At 36.4% G+C, this 22,613-nt stretch overlaps 1 protein-coding gene and 1 long non-coding RNA gene across 6 annotated transcripts; one reads left to right on the top strand and one right to left on the bottom strand.

Moving 5' to 3' along the window:
- Positions 1 to 3,509: 3,509 nt before the first annotated feature.
- Positions 3,510 to 6,859, bottom strand: LOC111878253 (uncharacterized). The gene is made up of 2 exons (XR_006186478.2): positions 6,528 to 6,859; positions 3,510 to 3,800 (listed from the first exon to the last, which is right to left on the bottom strand). It is a non-coding gene; the product is annotated as an uncharacterized LOC111878253 (long non-coding RNA).
- A 577-nt stretch (positions 6,860 to 7,436) lies between these two features.
- LOC111878258 (uncharacterized) lies at positions 7,437 to 13,688 on the top strand. 5 transcript variants are annotated; one of them, XM_052766810.1, is made up of 4 exons: positions 7,447 to 7,767; positions 12,706 to 12,882; positions 12,961 to 13,181; positions 13,246 to 13,688. In XM_052766810.1, exons 2-4 carry the CDS (start codon positions 12,873 to 12,875, stop codon positions 13,339 to 13,341), a joined length of 327 nt encoding a protein of 108 aa, XP_052622770.1. In that variant the 5' UTR covers positions 7,447 to 7,767; positions 12,706 to 12,872; the 3' UTR covers positions 13,342 to 13,688. The 5 variants fall into 5 exon arrangements, 1 of the variants encoding a protein (XP_052622770.1); XR_008225590.1 differs by having other exon boundaries at positions 7,448 to 7,767; positions 8,621 to 12,882; XR_006185968.2 differs by having other exon boundaries at positions 7,450 to 12,635.
- Positions 13,689 to 22,613: the final 8,925 nt, after the last annotated feature.

Below are 22,613 nucleotides of genomic sequence, written 5' to 3'. Positions count from 1 at the left end.
ACAACACATTGGATCGCAATGAAGAACACTCTCAAGTACCTACGAAGGACTAAGGAATGGTTCCTTATCCTTGGTGGGAGTGATGACATAAGAGTTTGAGGGTATAGTGACACCAGTTTTCGGACCGCCCAAGATAATTTCCGCTCGCAGTCGGGCTGGGTGTTTACCCTGAATGGAGGAGCAATGACTTCGAAAACTTCCAAGCAGGAGACGGTAGCTGATTCAATGTGTGAATCAGAGTACATAGTAGCAAGCGAAGCATCGAAGGAGGCAATATGGGTAAAGAAATTCATCGGAGACCTTGGAGTTGTACCTTTCATAAAGGAGCCTATGGAGATTTTCTGTGATAACGAAGGTGTGGTTGCCTTAACCAAGGAACCGAGGGATCATGGTAGATCCATGCATATCGATAGAAAATATCATTTCATTAGACATCAGGTAGAAGAGGGACTCCTCGTAGTAAAGAGGGTATCTTCAAAGGAGAACCCAACATATCCCCCTATGAAGGGACAGAGTAGGGTTAATCACGTGCAGTATGCTAGGAGCATTGGGCTGAAGGACGATATTAGTTTTAGTGATTAGATAGCTTTTAGAACCTTGTAATAGAAAAATAATAATTGACATTTTGATAATTAAGTAAAGGTGTTTTATTTATAAGTATTGTTAGTGTCTTATGTCAATTATTTACTATTATTTCACTTTGCATCTTTTGACTCCCTAAATAATAAGATTATTTAAACTATCCACAATCGATCATACGTTGGAAGTTAGTATGAAAGAAGACTGTCATGAATTGGCTTGTAAATTGTTTAAGCGTTTAAACATATCAAAGATTTGCTGCAACGTTCATGAGTGCTCTTGAAATAAGATTTAAGTATTGGATTAAACCCGCGCTCACATGTATCACTTTGTGGAATTTAATCACGAGTGATTGTGAGACGATAATATCATATAGTCTTTAAACATAGATATATGAGTTGTGTTTTTACGAGTTGGTTGTGCATTGATAATGCGTAAACACATTAGTAACTTGATGTTATAAAACGCATTGTTGGGTACCATTTGATGAGTAAATAGTACAAGCATATTAGTCGGCGTTTATCTGTTCCTTTTATCCTACAAGGATAAAAGCGATATCTTGGGCCCCTCGATGATTTTGTTTTGACTTATGTGTCGGGCCCGACCAGGACTGAATTGATGTGTTCAATTAAGTTCTATGTCAGAAAAATCAGAGATCGAGAAACAAATTGTTGGACAATAAGTATGACTATGTTCCATGTAATTGTCTACACAATAACTTGAGAGTCGAGGACTATACGGTCCCTTATCAGAAGGACGTGTCAGAGTTCGTAGCAGGCTTTTGAGAGCTACGATTGCTAATCGGAGTTTGAAGTCGTACTTGCATTTATAGTTATTAGACTTATCCAAGTGGGAGACTATTGGATTATGTGTCTAAGCCCATAACTATATTTGGTATGTACTTGACCCGATTGTAGCATGGTCCTTTTGGGTTCCCTTCACCAAAACAACTTGACTGGAAGAATAATAAAGAAAGAGGATATAAGTGATTTATTATATATTATGTGGATTATATATTAAAAGAGAAATCATATTATTTAATTAACATTGGTCAAGAATTAATTTAGAATTAATTTTATGGTCAAAAGAGGTTAACTGAATTAAGGGGATTGGTATTGTAATTATGTGATAAGATCAATAATGGGCTGAGGACCTCTTGGGTAAGAGGTGGATGAAATCTTATTGGAGCCTATAAGGATTTCGTCCAAGGCTAGGATTCTAGAAGATTCATATGGGATGCTTAGGACTTAAGCAATCAGATTAGGTATTTGACTGAAACCCTAATCCCCCACGTATATAAAGACCCCCTTGGCATCATATTTTCGACAATAAGAAACCCTAGAAGGATCCCTAGAGCCGAAATCATTCCTCCTCCTCTCTCTCTAACATTCTCCAATTGCTTTTGGTGTTTGTGATCGATTAGAGGTATTATATTTGTGATACTAAGCTCTCAAGGAAAGGATCTTCAAGCTTCATTTGAAAGGTAACATTCTTACTTGTTATTTATGTTGATTTTGATTTTGGTATGCTACATTTAGGGTTTACAAGCTTTGGATGATTATTGCATATACAATTAGAAAAACCTAGATCCAAAACTTTAGGGTTTGCATGTGCACCATATGATTGATGTTTTGCTCATAACCCAACAGTCTAGTATCAAAATAAATATTGATGAATACTTTTTAGAAAATTTCAAGGTAGATTATACTTCTGGTTTAGAAGTTTTAATGAGTTATTAGATGCATTAAAATCGTTAGATCTTAATATTGACGATGCAAGATGACAATGTTATGATAATGGTTGTAACATGAAAGGTAAACATCAAGGGGTGCAAAAATGATTATTTGAAATTGATTGTAGAAAATTATATATGTCTTGTGTTTGTCATTGTGTTAACCTTATAATTATCAATATGGGTCATTCTCTTTTTTTTTTTTTTTTTTTTTTTTTTTGCAATTTTACAACAATTATTTTTATTTTTTAGTTCACAACAAGATGGAAAATATTACTTGATAATGTTCAAAATTCAATTATAAAATCATTATCTACCACATGTTAGGAGAGTAGAATTAAAAGTGTAAAAGCTATTAGGTATCAAACTCCTCAACTAAGGGTAACATTAATTATATTGTGTAAATCGTGCGATGACGCAAAATCAAAAGGTGAAGTAGGATATTTTGCTTAGTGTTATCGTAAATTTTGAATTTTAAATTAGTGTGATCATTTTGTATGATATTTTATTTCCTATTAATATGATTATTAAAAACCTACAAACTAAATCTATAAGTACTGATGCGAGCATTAATCAATTAATATGTATAATAACATTCTTTAAGAAATAAATAAAAACAAATAATTTATCATTAGCATAGATAATGTCGAAGCCATTGCAATTGATTGCATTTGATATGATGTTACACCAATTTTTCCAATAAAACATCACATTATTAGAAAAAGACAATCAGATGAAACTAAGAATGAAGATAAATTAAAGTCTCCTAAATAATATTTTAGAATTGATTGTTTTATTGAAGTTGATATGATAATTGCTTCATTAGAATGTAGATTTGAACAATTAACGACTTTCAAAAATATTTTTGTTTTTTATATGATTAAAAAAATTTAAAATTATTGGATGATATTGAGCTTCAAAAAAATTATAATAATTTTGTTGAACAAATTTCTCATAATAACTTGTGTGATGTAGATTTAACTGATTTGCTTTTGGAACTCAAAGTGTTTACAAATTACTATACCAAATGTGTTTTATGTATGTATTTGAAATTTTAGAGTTTGTTAAAGAAGAACGTTGTTACCCAAATATTCTCATTCCATATCAAATTTTATTAATTCTATATGTTGTTGTAGTGTCAACGAAAATACGTTTTTCAAAGCTGAGCGTTATTAAAAAAACTATTTGAGATCATCAATGTCACAAGAAATATTGAATGGTTTGAACATATTTTACATCGAAGAAGATATGTCTAACATCCCAAAATCGAGACCCAATTTTTTCCCTTAATTGTATTACTTATGAAAATAGTTTACGGAAAACATCATTGTTATCATTTCAAGCATCAACTCACAAATCACAAGTCTCAAAAAACATATCATCAAATAGAAAAACATGAGAGTACAATCCCAGGTCTCTCAAAGTGGAAATCATGTGTGTGCGATGTGCTGCTACCCTGCCAGCTCCTTCCCCTTAGTTGAGGAGGTACCTGAAACCAAAACTAAAAACTTTAAGCACGAAGCTTAGTGATTTCCCCCATCATACCACATACCATACAATCATATATACTGCCTGGCAATTCTAGGGTGCCCGACCTACCCATGTTAAGCCATTCTGGGGTGCTGACCAACGCATGTGAAGCCATTCCGGGGTGCTGGCCTACCCATGTCAGGTCATTCTGGGGTGCCTGCCTACCCTCCAGTCTATCTCACCTAGTCACGGGGACTGTTTCACCCTACTACTACTATCACGTAGAACATATCATACTGGCACATAGAACACATCAAGTAATAGCAAACCAGACAATTATCACAAAGGCAATCATCTCAACTGTAATCAACTACTAGTGGGTCAGCCTTGGTGCCTTAGACCCACTTCTACTAAAGGGTAACTCACCTCAACATCATGTAGTGTCTGCACTGTCCTTGGTGTGAAAACTGACTCTCCCTGACTCCTCAATCCCTACACGACAACCTTTCCAAGTTATCAATGCATACTCATAACCCTTACAAGAGTCACTCAAATCCAAATCAAAGTCAAAGTCAAATCCTTGGTGAAAGTCAACTTTTGGCCAAAGTCAACATTTGGTTGACTCGACTCGTCGAGTTGGTCAGCCAACTTGTCGAGTCCCCATATCCACAGAATGCTATAATGTCGTTCCTACTCGTTGAGTCTAGTAAGAGCTCGACGAGTTCGCCTTCAACAACACATCAGAGTATCCTCAACCGACTAACACATCGAACTATCCTCAATCGACTTGCCGAGTTTGTCCTTGAACTCGTCGAGTTCATCTTCATCCATAAGAAGGTGCTCAGTCTATGACTCACCGAGTTCTCCTTGAACTCGCCGAGTCCATCTTCATATGGCTGGGACATTGCCTAGAACTTGCCGACTTTGTTCATCCACTCGCTGAGTCCTATCATTTTCAGGTCCCTAATGAACCTTAACAACTGGAGAGCCTTCGATCTTAACATATAGTCCATAACACAGAAAGGATTTGGGGGGAAAATACACCCCGAATCGCCGAGTCCCATGAACGAATCGCCGAGTCCATATTTGTCCAAAAATATATAGTCGATTATAATGGGTCTTAACGGATCAAAACCATAGATCTGGCCTCCTAGGGTCCATTTTATACGTAAAGCTACAAACTTGATGTACATTCATGGGGCCTTTAGCTCAAAAAACCATAAAAGAAGGTTTATAAGATGCATGAGGTGTTTATGGCGACAAAGTTGGCACCTTTATGCCATCAGGACCCCTAACAGCCCCAAATCTGAGGTGCAACTCCAAGAACACCCACAAAATCCAATTCTGGCTTCTCTATGCTCATAAAAAGGGTAGAAATAGCCCCAAATCAAAATCTAAGAGATAAATGGTCAAGGTTCCAACTTTTTACCTTGAATGAGCTGAGAATGAAGTAAAACTTTAGGATCTCCTTGCTTCTACTTGAACTTCCAAGCTTCCTTCTTCTTCTCCAACTTGAAACAAACACAAAAAGCACCAAAAGACTCAAGAACACTCAATAAGGGTTTAGGGTTTCAATCTAGGGTTTCTCTGAGTTAGGAGGGTGATGGAGGCTGGTTTGGGATGAGATAAAGTGTTTAAATAGTGCACAAATCCTAGACATTAGGGTTTTGTCCAAGGAGCTCCTACTCGTCGAGTCGGTCTCTCGACTCGTCGAGTAGGAAACTTACACCCCCGATCAAAAGTCGAGTCTACTCAACGAGTTGGGCATCCAACTCGCCGAGTCCCGGAGTAAATTACAACCTTACTTGATTTTTAAATACGTACCAGGAACCGTGTGTTACAATATGTTGGACAATATTGACCTTAATACTATTATTAACGACTTTGCATCTAAACAAACTCAGATATGTAATTTTTTTAGTTGTTAGGTTATTTGGCTTATTGGGGATGTCTTTTGAAGTCTCCACACTGCTATTGTATTATCTCTTTTATTTAATAAAATTTTCAGAGGTACTGGTGTCCTTTACTATTTTTTTTCCCGTCAGGGCATCAAATCGGCTTGGAATGACCATGTACAGGGGCGAAGCCAACAATATTTTTTAGGGTGTTTCTCAAAAATTAATTAGAAAACGAAAAACATTGTTTCTTTTAACAAAAACAATAACCAAATCCTAACTACATACAATCAAAAGAAATTATAAACAAAGTAAAAAGAGAAAAACAAAAAAAAAGGACAATGAACATATAGGTCTTTCTCAACACTATTTATCTTTAAGGAGAAATCACAACTTTGTGAGGATTGATCGAGTTAGCAGAAGTTTGGACGCACAACTTACCACTCTTGCTATCAATTTCGAATAAGAAGATAGAAGATTAAAACTTACAATTATTACCTATGTAAAAGTTCTTCAAATTCTAAAATACCAATAATATGAGTAATCCCTAATTTGCAGCAACAAACTATGTTTTTTTAGTCTCCACTGTTTATTTATTATTTACAGATTTTTCCAGAAAAGTATATATGGTCGATGTAATAAATATTCCCAATAAACATTGGTTGGAACATTTAGTCGAACAACTTATGAGCATAGAAAATATGCAAAATTTAGTAAGAAATCACCGAAAATTGACGATTTAGGGTTTAAGTTTTGAATTGAAAATTGAGTTTAAGGCTTTGAATAAAACAAAATATAATAGTAATTGGTAAGCATATACCCAACTACCTAACTTTGTTCAGAAATATAACCTGATTACTGTCTTGCTCAATTTCTCCTATCTCCGACTCCCGCTACCGGTGCCAATTTCAATTAAGAGGATTAGAATGACGACGATGTTCAACATGCTTTCTACCTTTCCGATTTGACGATTTGGCATTGATTTGAGTGAATGGATGGATTTTGGGTTTCAAATTATTTTAGAGATGGTTTGAAAAAGGGTGAACCTTATACGAAATTTTTTTTCAAATTTTGAGGGTGGGCCTAGGCCCACTCTGGTTCTAATGTAGTTCCGCCATTAACCATGTGTACAATGTGGTGTAAAATTTGTACAAAGTTGTATGGGTTAGGAATGATGTACTTCTGTATCTTGTTGGTTGGAAGAGTCGGAAATGAAAAATAAGACAATTATTGATGTGGCGACGAGATGACAAGTAATTTGGAAGGTGGTAGAGATGGACTAATTCCACCCTTAAAGTTTGGTACGTACCTTAAAATAAATCACTTTTATAACATTTATAATGTTCTTGGCAAGAGTAACAACTATAATACCTTTTCAAATGGACTAAAACAGTTGTGTTAACCACTAGTAAAACGTATACATTATTTACAGTTAATATTATAAGATAAGAACATTGCATTTATTTAGAAAAGAGTATAATTTTGACGCATGGAACTTAAATTAACAGAAACCGTTGAATTGAGTTTGTACGGTCGATGATAAAGAAAATATTTTATTTATTAAATACAAAATCAAGTTATTTAATTATAAAGTAATTAATGGGAGAGAGAAGGTGGCTGATGATCAGTTTTTTATACCCGATATTCTTCTTGGGATTGGTGGTAAAGACCTCTATTCTCCTATAAATACGCCTTTCCCCTCTCCTCTTTAGCCCACCAACTCTCTCTCTCTCTCTCTCTCTCTCTCTCTCTCTCTCTCTCTCTCTCTCTCTCTCTCTCTCTCTCTCTCTCTCTCTCTCTCTCTCTCTCTGAATATTACCACACACAAGTATGTGTTTGTGTTTTCAAGAACCCTAATTAGGGTTTCGATGAGGAAGACGGAGATGTGAAAGAATTCTGAAAAGACTGGTGCTTTTTCTGTTCTTCCACAGCTTTCTTGAACTGCTTATGGTTATCTTTTAGATCTCTGTCTATTTGAGTTCGATCTTGCGGTTCAATAAAGCTGTGGGAAGACAGAGAAAGGATCACCCCAGAAAAGCATAAACTATCACTTTCTAGATCAGATCCGATCTAATTCCATCTCTTTTCATGGTATATTTCACTGAACTTTATTCGCTTTTTTGTTGCTTAATTGCGATTTTGATCTATGTTCTCTGTCTCTATTATTAAATGATATATGTGCATAAATATAGCTACATAAACACACGGGAATCAATTGATTTTGGCATTTTTATTGAGAATTATATATATATAAACGACAAAGAAATCCCATTCATGTTCAATGTTGTTTCGCTGTATGTCTTTATGTTGTATCATGGACATGATATCTGGTTTTGGAAAGCTTATATTTTTTTTTCTTTTATAGGTTTTTATTTTTATTTTTGGATAGTTAAGGTACATGCCTTCATAATTAGTGATAAGTTTGCAATTTAATTGTGTATTTACTGAGGTGGCCAAAGTGAATGGATTAATAGGAGGGTACCCGACTAGAATGTAGTTGGACCACAAGGTATGCATGTTCTTTAACCATATGGAACTGTCCAACAAACTTAGAACTCTTAAGTTTTAAAGACATTTATGTGAATAAGGTGTTATGCCAAACACATTTGTTTATAACCGTCGATTTTCATATATGCTTTCTTGAAGATGCAAGTTCATAATGAATATTGGCTTTTTAGATGCTAAAAATCACAAATAATTCTAGTGTTTCAGAACTGGGTTGAAAGGTATATTTGAGAAGTAAATATTTGTAGTTGTGCAAAAATTCAAATCTCACGTTGGAACTCACGTTTTAGTGATTTATATTTTCTCCTATTTGAGTTGTTTCTATTTTGCAAATGAGAAAAAAGAAAAAAAGCTCTTCGTCATGTGCTAAATACCTATATATTAATTTACCTTTTGAGAATTGTTATTTATCGGTTTTTTTCATCTTTTTTAATTATAGTTAGAATGCAAGTTTGATTAGGGTTGATCCAATAACACAACCGAAGAGGCAACCAAATCGTAGTTGTTACCTGAATATGGACTCATTCTATCCCACCCGACCCAAATTAAAAAGCAAACTTAATTGGAGAAAGAAGAAGGGAGGCATATGATCTAAATTTAGTGTTTTTAATATGTAATTCGATTTGAATTCAACGCTTTCCGCATCCAAAAGAACACGGGCATTAGCAGAAGTTAGTAAAAGCTATGAGTTCACAGGATGGAGAGTATAAAAATAGAATAAAGTTTGTTTACCCAACAAACAATCAAAGTAGGTAGAAACTCAACATTGATTCCAAGTGTGGATCTAATGTCAGTGAAATGATCATTAAACATCAAATTAATTAGAGGGGATGAGAGATGAGATTGAGAATAAGAAGGATAAATGTGTTGACCGAGAAGGTTCTAGAGTGAGTTGGTGGCGGAAAAAGGAAGCAAGAGGTGACATTGATGCTTGAAACAAAGCAACATGTGGAGACAACATGTTTCAAACGAAGCAGGTGTTGGCATCGTGACTACAAGCACAGAGGCAGACACGTGACAACCATACGATAACGTTTTCACAAACATTATAGACGTCGACATTGTCATAAGCATGAGATGGGTAAGGATGGTGAGGACGACACGACAGGAGCATGAGGTGCCTTATCCGGAGGTAAGGATGATGGGACACAAAGAAACGATACGTGTTACACGCCTAAAACCAAACACAAGCTCTTAATCCATGACGAACTTTTTAGAACTTTGATAAAAACCAAACTCTAGAAAGAAGCTAAAGTATAATAAAATTAGTTTCATAATGTCAAAACTATAAGTGGGATTTTCCCCCATTTAGTCCAACTAAGATTAGCCTTCTCACAACTAGAAAGAAGTGTTGTTTCCGACGGTCAATGTCATCGGAAATGCTTAGGAAACATGTGTTTTTGATGAACTTTCGAAGAAATGAAACATCATGTTTGAATTCTTTTGTGTATTTAGTTCCCTTGGAAATGTGTAGACATTTTTGAAGGGATGTATATTAAAATAGAAAAATGTGTTTATAATATTTTCTTTAAATTCCATCGAAAATGTTTTGGAAGTATTGACACATTTTAGTTCTTCAGAAATTATCATAAGACCCCTATATCTTTCAAGTAGTGTAATTTTTATTTGTAATCCACATAAAAGAATGAGAAGTAGTGGAAGAGACATAAATTTCTCATGGTTTAGGTTTATCTAGATTGAAACCTGATTGATTCTGGAACCTCTAAAACTTTGGCACTAACTCTCATTCCATCATATAGTATCATGACAAAAAAAAAAACTAAGTTACCTACTAGAGGCTCATGCTTGACTCATTTCCCACATTCTCAATGATTTCTTTTAGAACATCAAACCTAAAAGAAGTATTGTTCCAAGATTCAATAATACCTTTCTAATGAGAGTATTCTCTTATCAAGTGAAAAAAATATCCATAGTTAAAACTATAACCCATTTAGTCCAACTAAGATTAGCCTTCCCACAACTAGAAAGAAGTATTGTTTCCGACGGTCAATGTCATCGGAAATGCCTAGGAAACATGTGTTTTTTGAGGAACTTCTGAAGAAATGAAACATCATGTTTCAATTCTTTTGAGTATTTAGTTTCCTTTGGAAATGTATAGACATTTTTGAAGGGATCTATATTAAAATAGAAAAATGTGTTTCTAATATTTTCTTGAAATTCCATCGAAAATGTTTTGGAAGTATTGACATGTTTTAGTTCTTCAAAAATTATCATAAGACCCCTATATCTTTCAAGTAGTGTAATTTTTATTTGTAATCCACATAAAAGAATGAGAAGTAGTGGAAGAGACATAAATTTCTCATGGTTTAGGTTTATCTAGATTGAAATCTGATTGATTCTGGAACCTCCAAAACTTCGGCATTAACTCTCATTCCATCATATAGTCTCATGACCAAAAATACTAATTTTATCAACAATCTTAAAACTTTTATTATTTTCTAACGATTAGATGCAAGACAAACATTTTTTAGAATAAAATTATCATGCAAGCTACCTACTAGGATCATGCTTGACTCATTTCCCACATTCTCAATGATTTCTTTTAGAACATCAAACCTAAAAGAAGTATTGTTACAAGATTCAATAATACCTTTCTAATGAAAGTATTCTCTTATCGAGTGCAAAAAATATCCATAGTCTATTCAAATTGATTTTATCACTGTTTTGGTTATAAAAAATAAAATCCTAATTTTGTAATCAAATTAGTATGTGTGGTGTGATGTTTGAAATAATATATATAAAGTTTAAATGTTTAATATCTTGAAATGTGCTAATGATCTGTGATGTACGCAAGATAATGGGAAGAAAATGATGATATCTAGAAATTTGTTTGTAAAAAATGTTTTATCATTCTATGTAACTTGGTGTATCTAAAATATTTTAGGATAAAATAGTGTTAAAGTAAATTGAAAAGTGAATTCTAACAAATCTCAAGATACTCAAAAAGTTAACAATATATCATAGAATATCATAATAGTTTTTAAATGAAAACCAATGAACGATCAAATGAATAAGAGAATAAGTTGTAATTAATTAAACAACAATATATAAATGAAAGAAAATGCATGAACACAATGATATATGAGGTCAACCCTTAAACCCTTTGGATCTCCAGTGTAAACCCCAGTAGACAATGAAATCACCTACCTTAGCAAATATATTAATTGAAATAAAAATACAAGTGCTAGATGATCTTAAAGTTGGTGTAAAAGTGCTCAAGTGTCAAGATTATGAGAGTAGGAATCAAGGTTAGAGAGAGAGAGAGAGTGTGTGTGTGTGTGTGTGTGTGTATGAATGATGATCAACTAATATTTATACATAGTGACAACAATAAATATTCTGACATTCTAAGGATCTTCCTTGATTCTTGCTTGACTCGGTTTTCTCGATAGTCTTCAATGTTCATAAGGATTTGACCATGTGTTATTGAACTGGTGTACACTTCTTTGGTCAAACTCTTAGTCCCTTGCACAAAAAACACAAAGATAGTCCAAGATAATGATTAAATGCAAGATCTTAGGCTTGCCCGCGATGTTAGTATAAGTTCTAGATAAAAATGGTAAGATAAAAGTTCTATGCATAATAATTACCTCCGTAAATCTTCAATCCACGATCCTCAGTAATTGGAAATTTTTAGGCATGAAACCCGTTTGGCAGGTAGTGATGTGACATGTCATGTTTCTCCAAGGTTAATCTTATCTGTCCAAGCTTATAGGAAATTTGAAGTTTTGGATGGCATAGATTATCGTAACAAACCCTCATATAAATCTGAGTCGACTTTCTTATTTAGCTATAGTTACAAGGGTTATTTCTCTTCATTCTTTCACTTCGTAAACTCTTTAACGTGGGCAAGAAGCTTACCATGTCTAGGGAGATCTAATGCAGTAATGCCCCCTATTATCGAGGGCTTCGTTGATTTTGGAATGCTACCCCAAGATGAAAATGAGATTAACACTTTTTCTAATGCCAATATTGAGTTACTTCGATCATCAGGTAAATTTACTTCGTGCACTAATTTTAGGGTTCTCGAATCACTGCTGAGATCAAACTATTTTTCATCTACCTAGGCTGTGTTTTATAAGTTACCTTTCACTATTGATTTATCATTCCCTTTCCCCTACTGATATTGGAGTTTTTTTGAAGTCACTAGTCTTGCTTATGCTTAAGTTATGTTGGTTGTTTGGCGTATGTTGTTCTAGATTCATCTTATAAATGAGTTTGAAGGTACTAACCATTGGGTATCCGAGATATCAACCATTTTAAATCTCAAAACTTTTGTTTATTCCTTTGTTGTTCTTATGATAAACACTTCAAAACCTTACATGGTTTTGAAAAGTTGTCCAACTGACCAGAACCGGAAGAAGCAATACTTTTTGTCAATATTCCCTCTCTGGGACATGATCTCTTTCCATCTACAGATTGGGTTATAGAAGGTAAGGTTTTGGTTCATTTTCTTCCCTATGTTTGTTCTAAAATTTTAGTTTTCCATCTTATCTTGAATAGTTATCAAATTGGATGAACTCTGCCCGGCTCATGAAGACACCGATGAGAAAATTCATAATTTTTTGAAGCTTTCTGAAGAAAAAACAAGTTTCAAGGTTGGCATCGACTGTTTATCTGAGGGGAATTTGAATACTTTTTATGTGGTATAGGATCCGGAGCCAATCGACATGTCTGCAGGTCAGTTATTAAATTACTTATCTTTTGGCGTGATAATTAAAAACTTACCTTTTCTAGGTCCTCTTTGTACTCGATCAGGTGTTTCCTTTGCTTCTTCCTTTAATGTTTATGATTTTCAATCTTTAGCATCTATTACTAAAACTGAGAAGCATTCTACTTCGGGTGTGAGAAATTTGGAAACTAAGGATAAAAGTCCACAGCCTAATAAAAGAAAGGTTGCACTGGAAGCAAGACAAGAAAATTTTGAAGGGTTGAAACCTTTTGAAGTTAAACTAAAGATGATATCATTGAATCAATGTGTAAGTTTTTATTTTTACATATTTTCTTTAAAATGAAAATATTGACCAAGTATCTTGGGTATAGGCTAAAAAATTGATGTTGAGGGAAGCTAAAGAATTAGAAAGGGAACTTGAAGCTGTGAAACAACAAGTTGTCCAGGACATGAAAGAAGAAGGATAAGGAGCAAGCAATTAAAATGAAGGAATTGACAACCAAGGACATTGAATTTGTTGGGCTTATAGTGTTGCGTCATGGGCTCGGTCCTTAGCCTAGTTTTGGTAGCCGGTTTGGGCTTGTCCAACCATGCATTATTTTACTCTAGGGTTTTAGTATTTAAGGTGCATGCATGCATCATTAGTCAGTTACACTTTTATTATTTTTCTCATCAGTATTGTAAACCCTAGCTCACCTCTATAGTGGAAGTTCTTCATCGAGCTCTGCTGAGGCGTGACTATATTTGAATTATAAGCTTTACATTGATTCCATACTGTGTTCATAATCGTATTGTGTTTGAATTGTTTGTTCTTCATCTATATACATGTGAAAGATCTAAACGATCTGAGATTTATTCACATCAATTGGTATCAGAGCAGGAGACTGTGTAATTTATACACATCTCTTCTGTTAAAGAAGTTATTAGGGTTTTTCCGCATTGATTGATTTAATTGAGCCATCATTCCATATTGGCGTATCTCATTAATTGTCGATCTTACTCTAACGATAAATTACAAGTCTGATCTTAAACAGGTTATCGATCAAACTTCATCACAGTGTCCACGGATGATTTGCAAACCAATCCAATCAACATCTCCAACAGTATTGGATCAACGACGAGGATTCTAATCTTATACACTCAGGATTATGAGGTTTGGACGCACCACTTCGAAGATTATGTGATCGGCTCAGAAGATAATGGGTACTTGATCTGGGAAGCAATCACAGTTGGCCCATTTGCTCACTCAAGCACCTCAAAGATTGTCAAAACTCAAAAGGAGTACAATCAGCTTGTGAATGATGTGAAAGACATTCCTCAAGACGAGAAAGCGAAGTTTCAATGCAACATCAAGTCCTTAAGAATGATTAGGTTTGCTTTGCAGTCGGATACGTTTCGATTGGTGAGTTCTTGCGCGACAGCTAAAGAGATATGGGACAGGTTAAAAGAATTGTATTCCAGTGATGAAGATCTGGAACATTCGATACAAACTTTGCTGCTTTTTGAATTTGATGATTTCAAACAGAAGCCCGAAGAGAAACTCGTTCAGGTTTTGATCGGTTTAATCATCTTTTAAGTAAGATGATAAAGCACGGGATCGAAAGGAAGGTTATTGAACAGAAGGTTACCTTCATGAACGGTCTTAGACCCGAATGGATGGCAGTCGTGCCGACGGTAAAGGCACACAAATAGTTTCAATCATACTTTCTAGCGAAACTGGTGGGAATTCTGAAGTCCCATGAAAGTGCAGTGTCAAAGGAAACAAACGTGGTTTCCAGTTTGGGTTCGTTAGCTCTTGTTTCAAAAGGGAAAAGTGTTTTTGAAGAAGAAGAAGAATTGGATCTTGCTGACTATGATCTAACCGGTGAAGAATATGCCCTAATGGTTTCCAACCCTAGACAGTTCATCAAAAGAAAGTTCCCAACCAACAAGAACTGAAACTGGCAGGGAAGTTACAGTTCTGAAAAGGTGAAGGAGGAACCGAAGATAGGATCGAAGTCAGAAGAATCCAAGAAAGAGGTGAAGACTGGTGGTGAATTAGGATTTGATTGCCATTATTATGGAGGCAAGAATCACTTTGCCAAGGACTGCATGCTGAAGAAAAAGGAAGAAAAGATTAATGAGGATGATGAGGAAGCAAACCTCTTGAGACGATTGGAGGAGATCAAGATAAGAAAATTAGAAGCTAACAATAAAACCATCAATGCTTTAATTGTACAAGATACATGTAACAATGATGAATTCGGTGGAGTGGAAGTGTGGTCCACGGATTCAAAGGACGAAGAAGTAAGAAAACCGACTCATGGCAAGGCGATGCTGGTGAAAGAAGAGTATGCTGCAGGAAGGTGTTTGATGGTGACAGAAGGAGTATCTCAGATGAGAGGATATACAACAGATGGTGGGCTGGAAGATGAGAAGGAGCGAGAGGACAGGTGTTTTCCTACGAAACCTTTCAGTGCACAGATCAACGAGTGTGATGAGTTGATCAAGAAGGTACAAAATATTCTTGCTTCTCTGAAAATACCTGTTACTAACTATGAAAAGGAACTGAATAGCTTAAAATCTAAATTTTCTAGTATAAGTAGTAGTCTTACCCAAACTCGTGTCACAAACTCTAACCCGACTGATCAAATTAGCAGGATATCGTCGAAGAGTGAGGCAAAATGTAGCTGCCACGTTGTGAGGTTTCTTGTAGAGTTAGATTCTTATTTCTTAAGTGTAATTTGTTCCTCACAATTTAATAAATCGAGTGATCATTCGACCTAATCTTCATATTTGTGTTTGTTCTTATTTTCCGCATCTTGTTCATCAAATCTCAATTAGGGTTTTATTCCTTCAGATACTCTTGGCAGTAGCCTTTTACAACCAACCGAGCCTTGTTACGAATCACATTTCCCTCCTTATCCATCTTATTTCTGAATACCCACATGAGACCGACAACCGAATCATCCTTTGGAGTTGGAATTAGACACCATACTTTGTTTCTTTCAAACTCGTTCAATTCGTCTTGCATGGCTTGAACCCAATCAGAATGATCAAGAGCCGAATTCACAGTCTTCGATTCAACTTTGGAGACAAAAGAGTTGAACATGCAAAATTCTACTTGAGAGAATAGTGCAGCTTGTTTCGCTTTGATCTGTGATCGAGTTAATACCTTTTCCGAAGATTCCCCAATGATTTGACTTTGAGGATGATCCTTGGTCCATTTAATGAGAGGTGGGAAATTTGGATCACAAGAGGGAACCAGTTCTGCATTGATTTCTTCTTCCAATTCTGATAGTGTATCATCATCATTGACATGTGTATGATCCCCCTCGAATGATGATACGAGCTTAATATCTGGATCATAATGTTCCCCTTAGTTTGGACTTTCGGTTGAGCTAGATGATTGTGACGTCGAATTCTCCCCCTGGAATGAAGGACCTTGATCCTTTGGTAGAGACGGACCCTCCCCCTGGACAGAAGGATGGTCACCAGAAGGTTCGCTTAAGCCAGGCCATTCGGTTGCCTTTGATTGATCAGCAGGCATCTTTTGTGAAACATTGTCAATCTTTGCTTTAGACTGTCAACTATGTTATCTTCCGCCTTGGATTCATAATCGATAGCCTTTTCAGGTTCATCAAAAAGAAGCATATATTGCTCAAAAAGGTTTGAGATAGGAGCTGTAACTTGACTGGTCTTTGGAAAGATTTCCTGCAATACACCTTTAGTTGTCTTCATCTTCTTGACATAGCAATCATCAAAAGTGACATAGTATGTCTCTTCAATCTTCTTGGAGCGCTTGTTCAGAACTCTATATGCCTTCGAGTGCAAGGAGTAGCCTAAAAACATTCCTTCATCAGCCTTAGCATCCAACTTGTTTCGACTCATTGAAGATGAAGCATCTTGAACCAAACACATGAAATAATTTCACATTCAGCTTGTGATTATTCAAGATCTCGTAAGGAGTAATAGAAAATCGCTTGTTTAGATATGATATGTTCTGAGTGTAACAAGCAGCGGCAACAACATCAGCCCAGAAATATAGAGGCAAGGAAGCGAAGCTTAGCATAGTTCGAGCTGCTTCGCTCAGAGATCGGTTTCGCCTTTCAACGATTCCATTCTGCTGTAGAGTATATGGAGCCGAGAAATTCTGAGTCGTTCCCTTCTCAGCTAGAAAATCTTCGAAATCCTTATTCTTGAATTCCAAGCCATTGTCACTTCTTACGTTACAAACCACTTTCCTCAGTTGAACCTCTACTTCCTTTACGAAGAGCTTGAGCTTACGAGTAGCCTCTGATTTTTGCTTCAAGAAAAACACCCATGTAAAGAGAGAGAAGTCGTCGACGATGACCAGAATGTACTTGTTCGCACCAATGCTTTCAATAGAGGAGGGACTACCTAGATCGATGTGCAAAAGCTCCAATGGTTCTACCATCTTTGTGTTAATAATAGAAGGATGAATTTGTCGACTTTTCTTTCCCATTTCACAAGCTGCACATTGATGTTCTTTGTCGAATTTGAGAACTAGAAGACCTCGAACATGATCTCCTAAAACCAGCTTGTTGATATCCTTGAAATTAAGATGAGAGAGTCTTCGATGCCATAACCAACTTTCGTCTGAGTGAGCCTTCGTTAGCAGGCATACTGCTGGTTTCCCTCAAATTGGATTGAGGTTTAAAGGGTACATTTCCCCCTTTCGCTTTGATTTCAACATAATGTTATTTGACTTATTTTCGACTATCTCTGAGCCTTCATCATCAAACGAGACCTTCAATCCGGTCCCAACTACCGCCTGTGATACACTAATAAGGTTGTGCTGCAATCAGTTAACATATGCGACCTTTCTTATTGAGAAATCACCATTCGTAATCATTCCATAGCCTTTGATAGTTTCAAACGAATTGTTGTCGTACTTCACAATTCCACCATCCTTGAGAGATCGAAACTCTCTCAGTTCTTCCTTTCTTCCTGTCATGTGACGTGAGCAACCACTATCAATATACCATTCTTGGTCAAACTACTTGTCACGTATGACCTGCAAAATGTTAAGCAGATTTAGGAACCCAAAGTTTCTTGGGTCCTTGTGAGCCTTTTACAGGACAGGGAATAGTAAGAGAAACATCAACCATATAAGTTCATTTAATTAGAGTTGTTTCATCTTTTCTCTTTATTGTGAAAACTTTAATTTTGTTTGACTTAGATTCATTAGACGTGGGGTTTGAGATTTTGACGTCTGCCTCCTTTTGGATCTCTTTCTTGCATTTGTTGTCTTCTGGAAAGAGCTTTCATTTCCCCTTTAAATGTTTTGAAGATTAAGAATTAGAGTGAGAATGAGAAGAATATGGTTTAGAAGCGATATTGGATCATTGATTATTACTCTTCCTTGGTTGAGAACGGGAACACTCTTCTTTTCTGCTCGTCTGATTGAACCTGGGACCGAACCCATTCTTCCGGTTGCTATTGGGTTGAGGACCGAAACCGTTCTTTCGGTTGCTTACTTGTTGTGGACCGAAACTATCCTTTCGGTTCCTTACCTGCTGCGGACCGAAGCTTTCCTTTCGGTTCCTTTCATTCCAAGGTCCGAAAACTTCCTTTCGGTTCATGTAAAATATGTAAAAGGTGACTGAAACCTAATTTCGATTAGGGTGTCGCAACCTTTCACACCACGAAGATCATCGTCACAGATCCTTCCAAGAATTCCTTCATTGGATCGATCCCAGCAGCTATGTATGCCTGCGTGTCTGATGCAAGCAAAGTTATTCAAGAATACAAGAAGCTTCCCTCTTCGGGCCCAAGGGAACTCACTCCTGCCATGATTCGCTCTATTGAGGAAGCAGACAAACTTGCGAAGAGGGGCTAGAAACTAGAAACACAAAAGGAGGTGAGGGTCACTAAACCAACCAAAGGGGATAAAGGTGGTCAGGTCTCCAAAGTTTAAACACCTAGGAAGCGAAAGTCATAGAAAGTAGCCCCAGGTCAACCTAATCCGAAGAAAGTCAAGAAACCAGCTCGACGACTAATTCTTCAATCTTCAAGTGATTCTGACTCAAAGTATGTGCCACCTACTCAACCCAAACCTATTCCAAGTGAATCTGACAGCGAGAGAGTTGGTTCGGTCTATGGTACTTGATTCATAATTAGGGTTTTGTGGGTATCAAGATCTAAACTATTCTAATACAGGGTCGTTTCCTTCAGATACATCACCCACATATTTTAAAGTGACTCGAGGCTTTGAAGGCTCGGTTCATAATTTCTCCCTAGCTGATCTGCGGAACCTCAACCCTAACGAATGGATACTCCTCAACAACATTTTGTTGTCGAATCCTCAGGAGTATCAGCTGATTATAGACCATATCAAGTTAATGCTTGTTTGCTACATTCATGAAGTAGCAAAGATGGATCAAGAAATCGCCTCGGCTATTCACAAGCGTACCACGATCAAACCAATGGGAAGACCTGGTGATATAAACTCAATGATCAAAGGGAAAATTGGCTCAAAATATCACACTGTGATGTTTCTCAGGGGCGAAGGTCATAAATGCTTGTTCGCTCTTGTTGATAAACACCTGTTCTCAACTGCTTGCTTGGAGCATATTTTAGAGATCATTCAGAGGTGTAATCAGAACTCAGCAACCGACAAGAAGTTGTTTACTGACATGTAGAGATGGTATATTCAATTTCAGCAGACTCTTCTTGCTATTATTCCTCAGCTGTTCAAAGTTGTGAAGACAGTGAAGCCTACTCAACAGAAATAATCCCTCACCTCATTTGATGCAAAGGGGGAGATTGTTGGGCTTATAGTGTTGCGTCATGGGCTCGGTCCTTAGCCTAGTTTTGGTAGCCGGGTTGGGCCTGTCCAACCGTGCATTATTTTACTCTCGGGTTTTAGTATTTAAGGTGCATGCATGCATCATTAGTTAGTAACGCTTTTATTATTTTTCTCGTCAGTATTGTAAACCCTAGCTTGCCTCTACAGTGGAAGTTCTTCATCGAGCTCTGCTGAGGTATGATTATATTTGAATCATAAGCTTTACATTGATTCCATACTTTGTTCATATCGTATTGTGTTTGTATTGTGTTTGAATTGTTTGTTCGCCTCTACAGTGGAAGTTCTTCATAATCGTATTGTTTGAATTGATTCCATACTGTGTTCATAATCGTATTGTGTTTGAATTGTTTTATTGGTGTCAACAACCAACAATAAAACCATGAATGCTTTAATTGTACAAGATATAGGGAACAATGTTGAATTCGGTGGAGTGGAAGTGTGGTCCACGGATTCAGAGGACGAAGAAGTAAGAAAACTGACTCATGGCAAGGCGATGCTGGTGAAAGAAGAGTATGCTGCAGGAAGGTGTTTGATGGTGATTGAAGGAGTATCTCAGATGAGAGGATATACAACAGATGGTGGGCTGGAAGATGAGAAGGAGCGAGAGGACAGGTGTTTTGCTACGAAACCTGTCAGTCCACAGATCAACGAGTGTGATGAGTTGATCAAGAAGGTACGAAATTTTCTTGTTTCTCTGAAAATACCTGTTACTAACAATGAAAAGGAACTGATTAGCTTAAAATCTAAATTTTCTAGTATAAGTAGTAGTCTTACCCAAACTCGTGTCACAAACTCTAACATGACTGATCAAATTAGCAGGATATCGTCGAAGAGTGAGGAGAGGAGGATGTGGATTGAGCAGAAGGAGAAAGAGTTAATTAGGTCTAAGGATGAGTCAATTTATTTGCAACGAGACAATCTTAAGCTTTTAAAATAGCGAAACATTTTTTGTTTAATTGCTAAAAGACTCTATTCTAATATCACTCAATTGCATCTTGATTGTGAAATAGGAAAGAAGATACATCGCATGATTTTACCCTTCCTTTAGTTAAAGGAGGATGAAGTCGATGGCGAAGCTTACAACTGTGAAAATGTTGTATCTTCTGACGAAGTCTCTCCTACCTACAAAATTGGTCTTGACAAAATAGAGACTTACATAAAGTCCAATGACCATAAGGACATGCTCAAAAATCTATTAGATGAAAATGATAGATTGAAGTTAAGAACCGAAACTGTACATAAATTTGACTCATTGAATGCCAAACTAAGTTTAGAAAATAAAATTGATGTTGAAAAAGCATCTGAACTTAATTAGGATGATGACCTGAGTGAAATTCTGTAGAGGATGTGGTGGACTGTTCAGAATTTGTGAAAAGCGAACCTGAAATTCACAAAAATCTGATTTCTGAAAATTTTGTTGAGTTCGCTCGCTCGTCGACAGACAAGACCAAAATTCTCAAGGCAAAAGCTGTTGTTTATCAAAAGGTTCAAACTACTCCAAATCAAGTCTACACAGTTCAAGGTGTCACTCCTCAACAAACAACAGAACTGACAGCTATGGTAGAAGAAGATAATGCAACTGAATGTGAAGAGTTCTTCTGGTCAGCACTAATAGATAACGCTGATGAAACAAAAGGCCTATCTCAGAAAACCTCATGGAGAGTGAAGGGTAGGTACGTGCCGGAACCACTTAATGACCCTGCAAGATATGACGTGCCAAGCACAAGTGGCACCAAAACATCTTTGGGTGAACCAGTGATAACTACCAGTGAGACATCTTCGTCAAAGAGCGAAAGCCATGCTCAAGTTTCAAAGAAAAAGGCCAACATTCAAAAAAATCCAAAACATGTGGCAGAACGAAAACACCAACGAAATCTGAGATACAAAAAGAATCTCTCAGAAAGAAAATAGTTTTGGAGATCTCAAAATCCTCATTACGTAAGGTATGATAGGACGCGTAAGTCACGAGGAGAATCAAGAAGCAACCGAAAGGAAGATTTCGGTCCTTGGAATGAAAGGAAAGCTTCGGTCCGCAGCAGGTAAGGAACCGAAAGGATAATTTTGGTCCACAGCAAGTAAACAACCGAAAGAACGGTTTCAGTCCTTAACCCAATAGCAGCCAAAAGAATGGGTTCGGTCTAAAGTTCAATCAGACGAACAGATGGGAAGCGTGTTCCCGTTCTCAACCAAGGAAGAGTAATAACCAACGATCCAATATCGCTTCTAAACCCTATTCTTCTCATTCTCATTCTAATTCTTATCCTTCAAAAGATTTAAAGGGGAAAGGAAAGCTCTTTCCAGAAGACAACAAATGCAAGAAAGAGATCCAAAAGGAGGCAGACGTCAAAATCTCAAATCCTACGTCTAATGAATCTAAGTCACACAAAATTAAAGTTTTCACAATAAAGAGAAAAGATGAAACAACTCTAATTAAAAGAACTTATATGGTTGATGTTTCTCTTACTATTCCCTGTCTTGTAAAAGGCTCACAAGGACCCAAGAAAATTTGGGTTCCTAAATTTGCTTAACATTTTGTAGGTCATACGTGACGAGCAATTTGACGAAGAATGGTATATTGATAGTGGCTGCTCACATCACATGACAGGAAGAAAGGAAGAACTGAGAGAGTTTTGATCTCTCAAGGATGGTGGAATTGTGAAGTATGACAACAATTCGTTTGGAACTATCAAAGGCTATGGAATGATTACGAATGGTGATTTCTCAATAAGAAAGCTCGCATACGTTAAAGGATTGCAGCAAAACCTTATTAGTATATCATAGATGGTAGTTGGGACTGGATTGAAGGTCTCGTTTGATGATGAAGGCTTAGAGATAGTCGAAAAGAAGTCAAATAACATTCTTTTGAAATCAAAGCGAAAGGGGGAAATGTACCCTTTAAACCTCAATCCAATTCGAGGGAAACCAACA

The sequence above is a fragment of the Lactuca sativa genome, chromosome 8, assembly GCF_002870075.4.
Source record: "Lactuca sativa cultivar Salinas chromosome 8, Lsat_Salinas_v11, whole genome shotgun sequence".
Classification (NCBI taxonomy): Eukaryota; Viridiplantae; Streptophyta; class Magnoliopsida; order Asterales; family Asteraceae; genus Lactuca; species Lactuca sativa.
Note: the sequence above shows the minus strand (reverse complement) of the source record. Positions and strands in the feature narration are given on the sequence as shown.

What these genes read in the sequence shown, in the direction of transcription:
- LOC111878258 (XM_052766810.1), top strand. An exon ending in TGATATCATTGAATCAATGT is followed by an intron (nt 13,182 to 13,245) that starts GTAAGTTTTTAT and finishes TCTTGGGTATAG; the next exon opens with GCTAAAAAATTGATGTTGAG.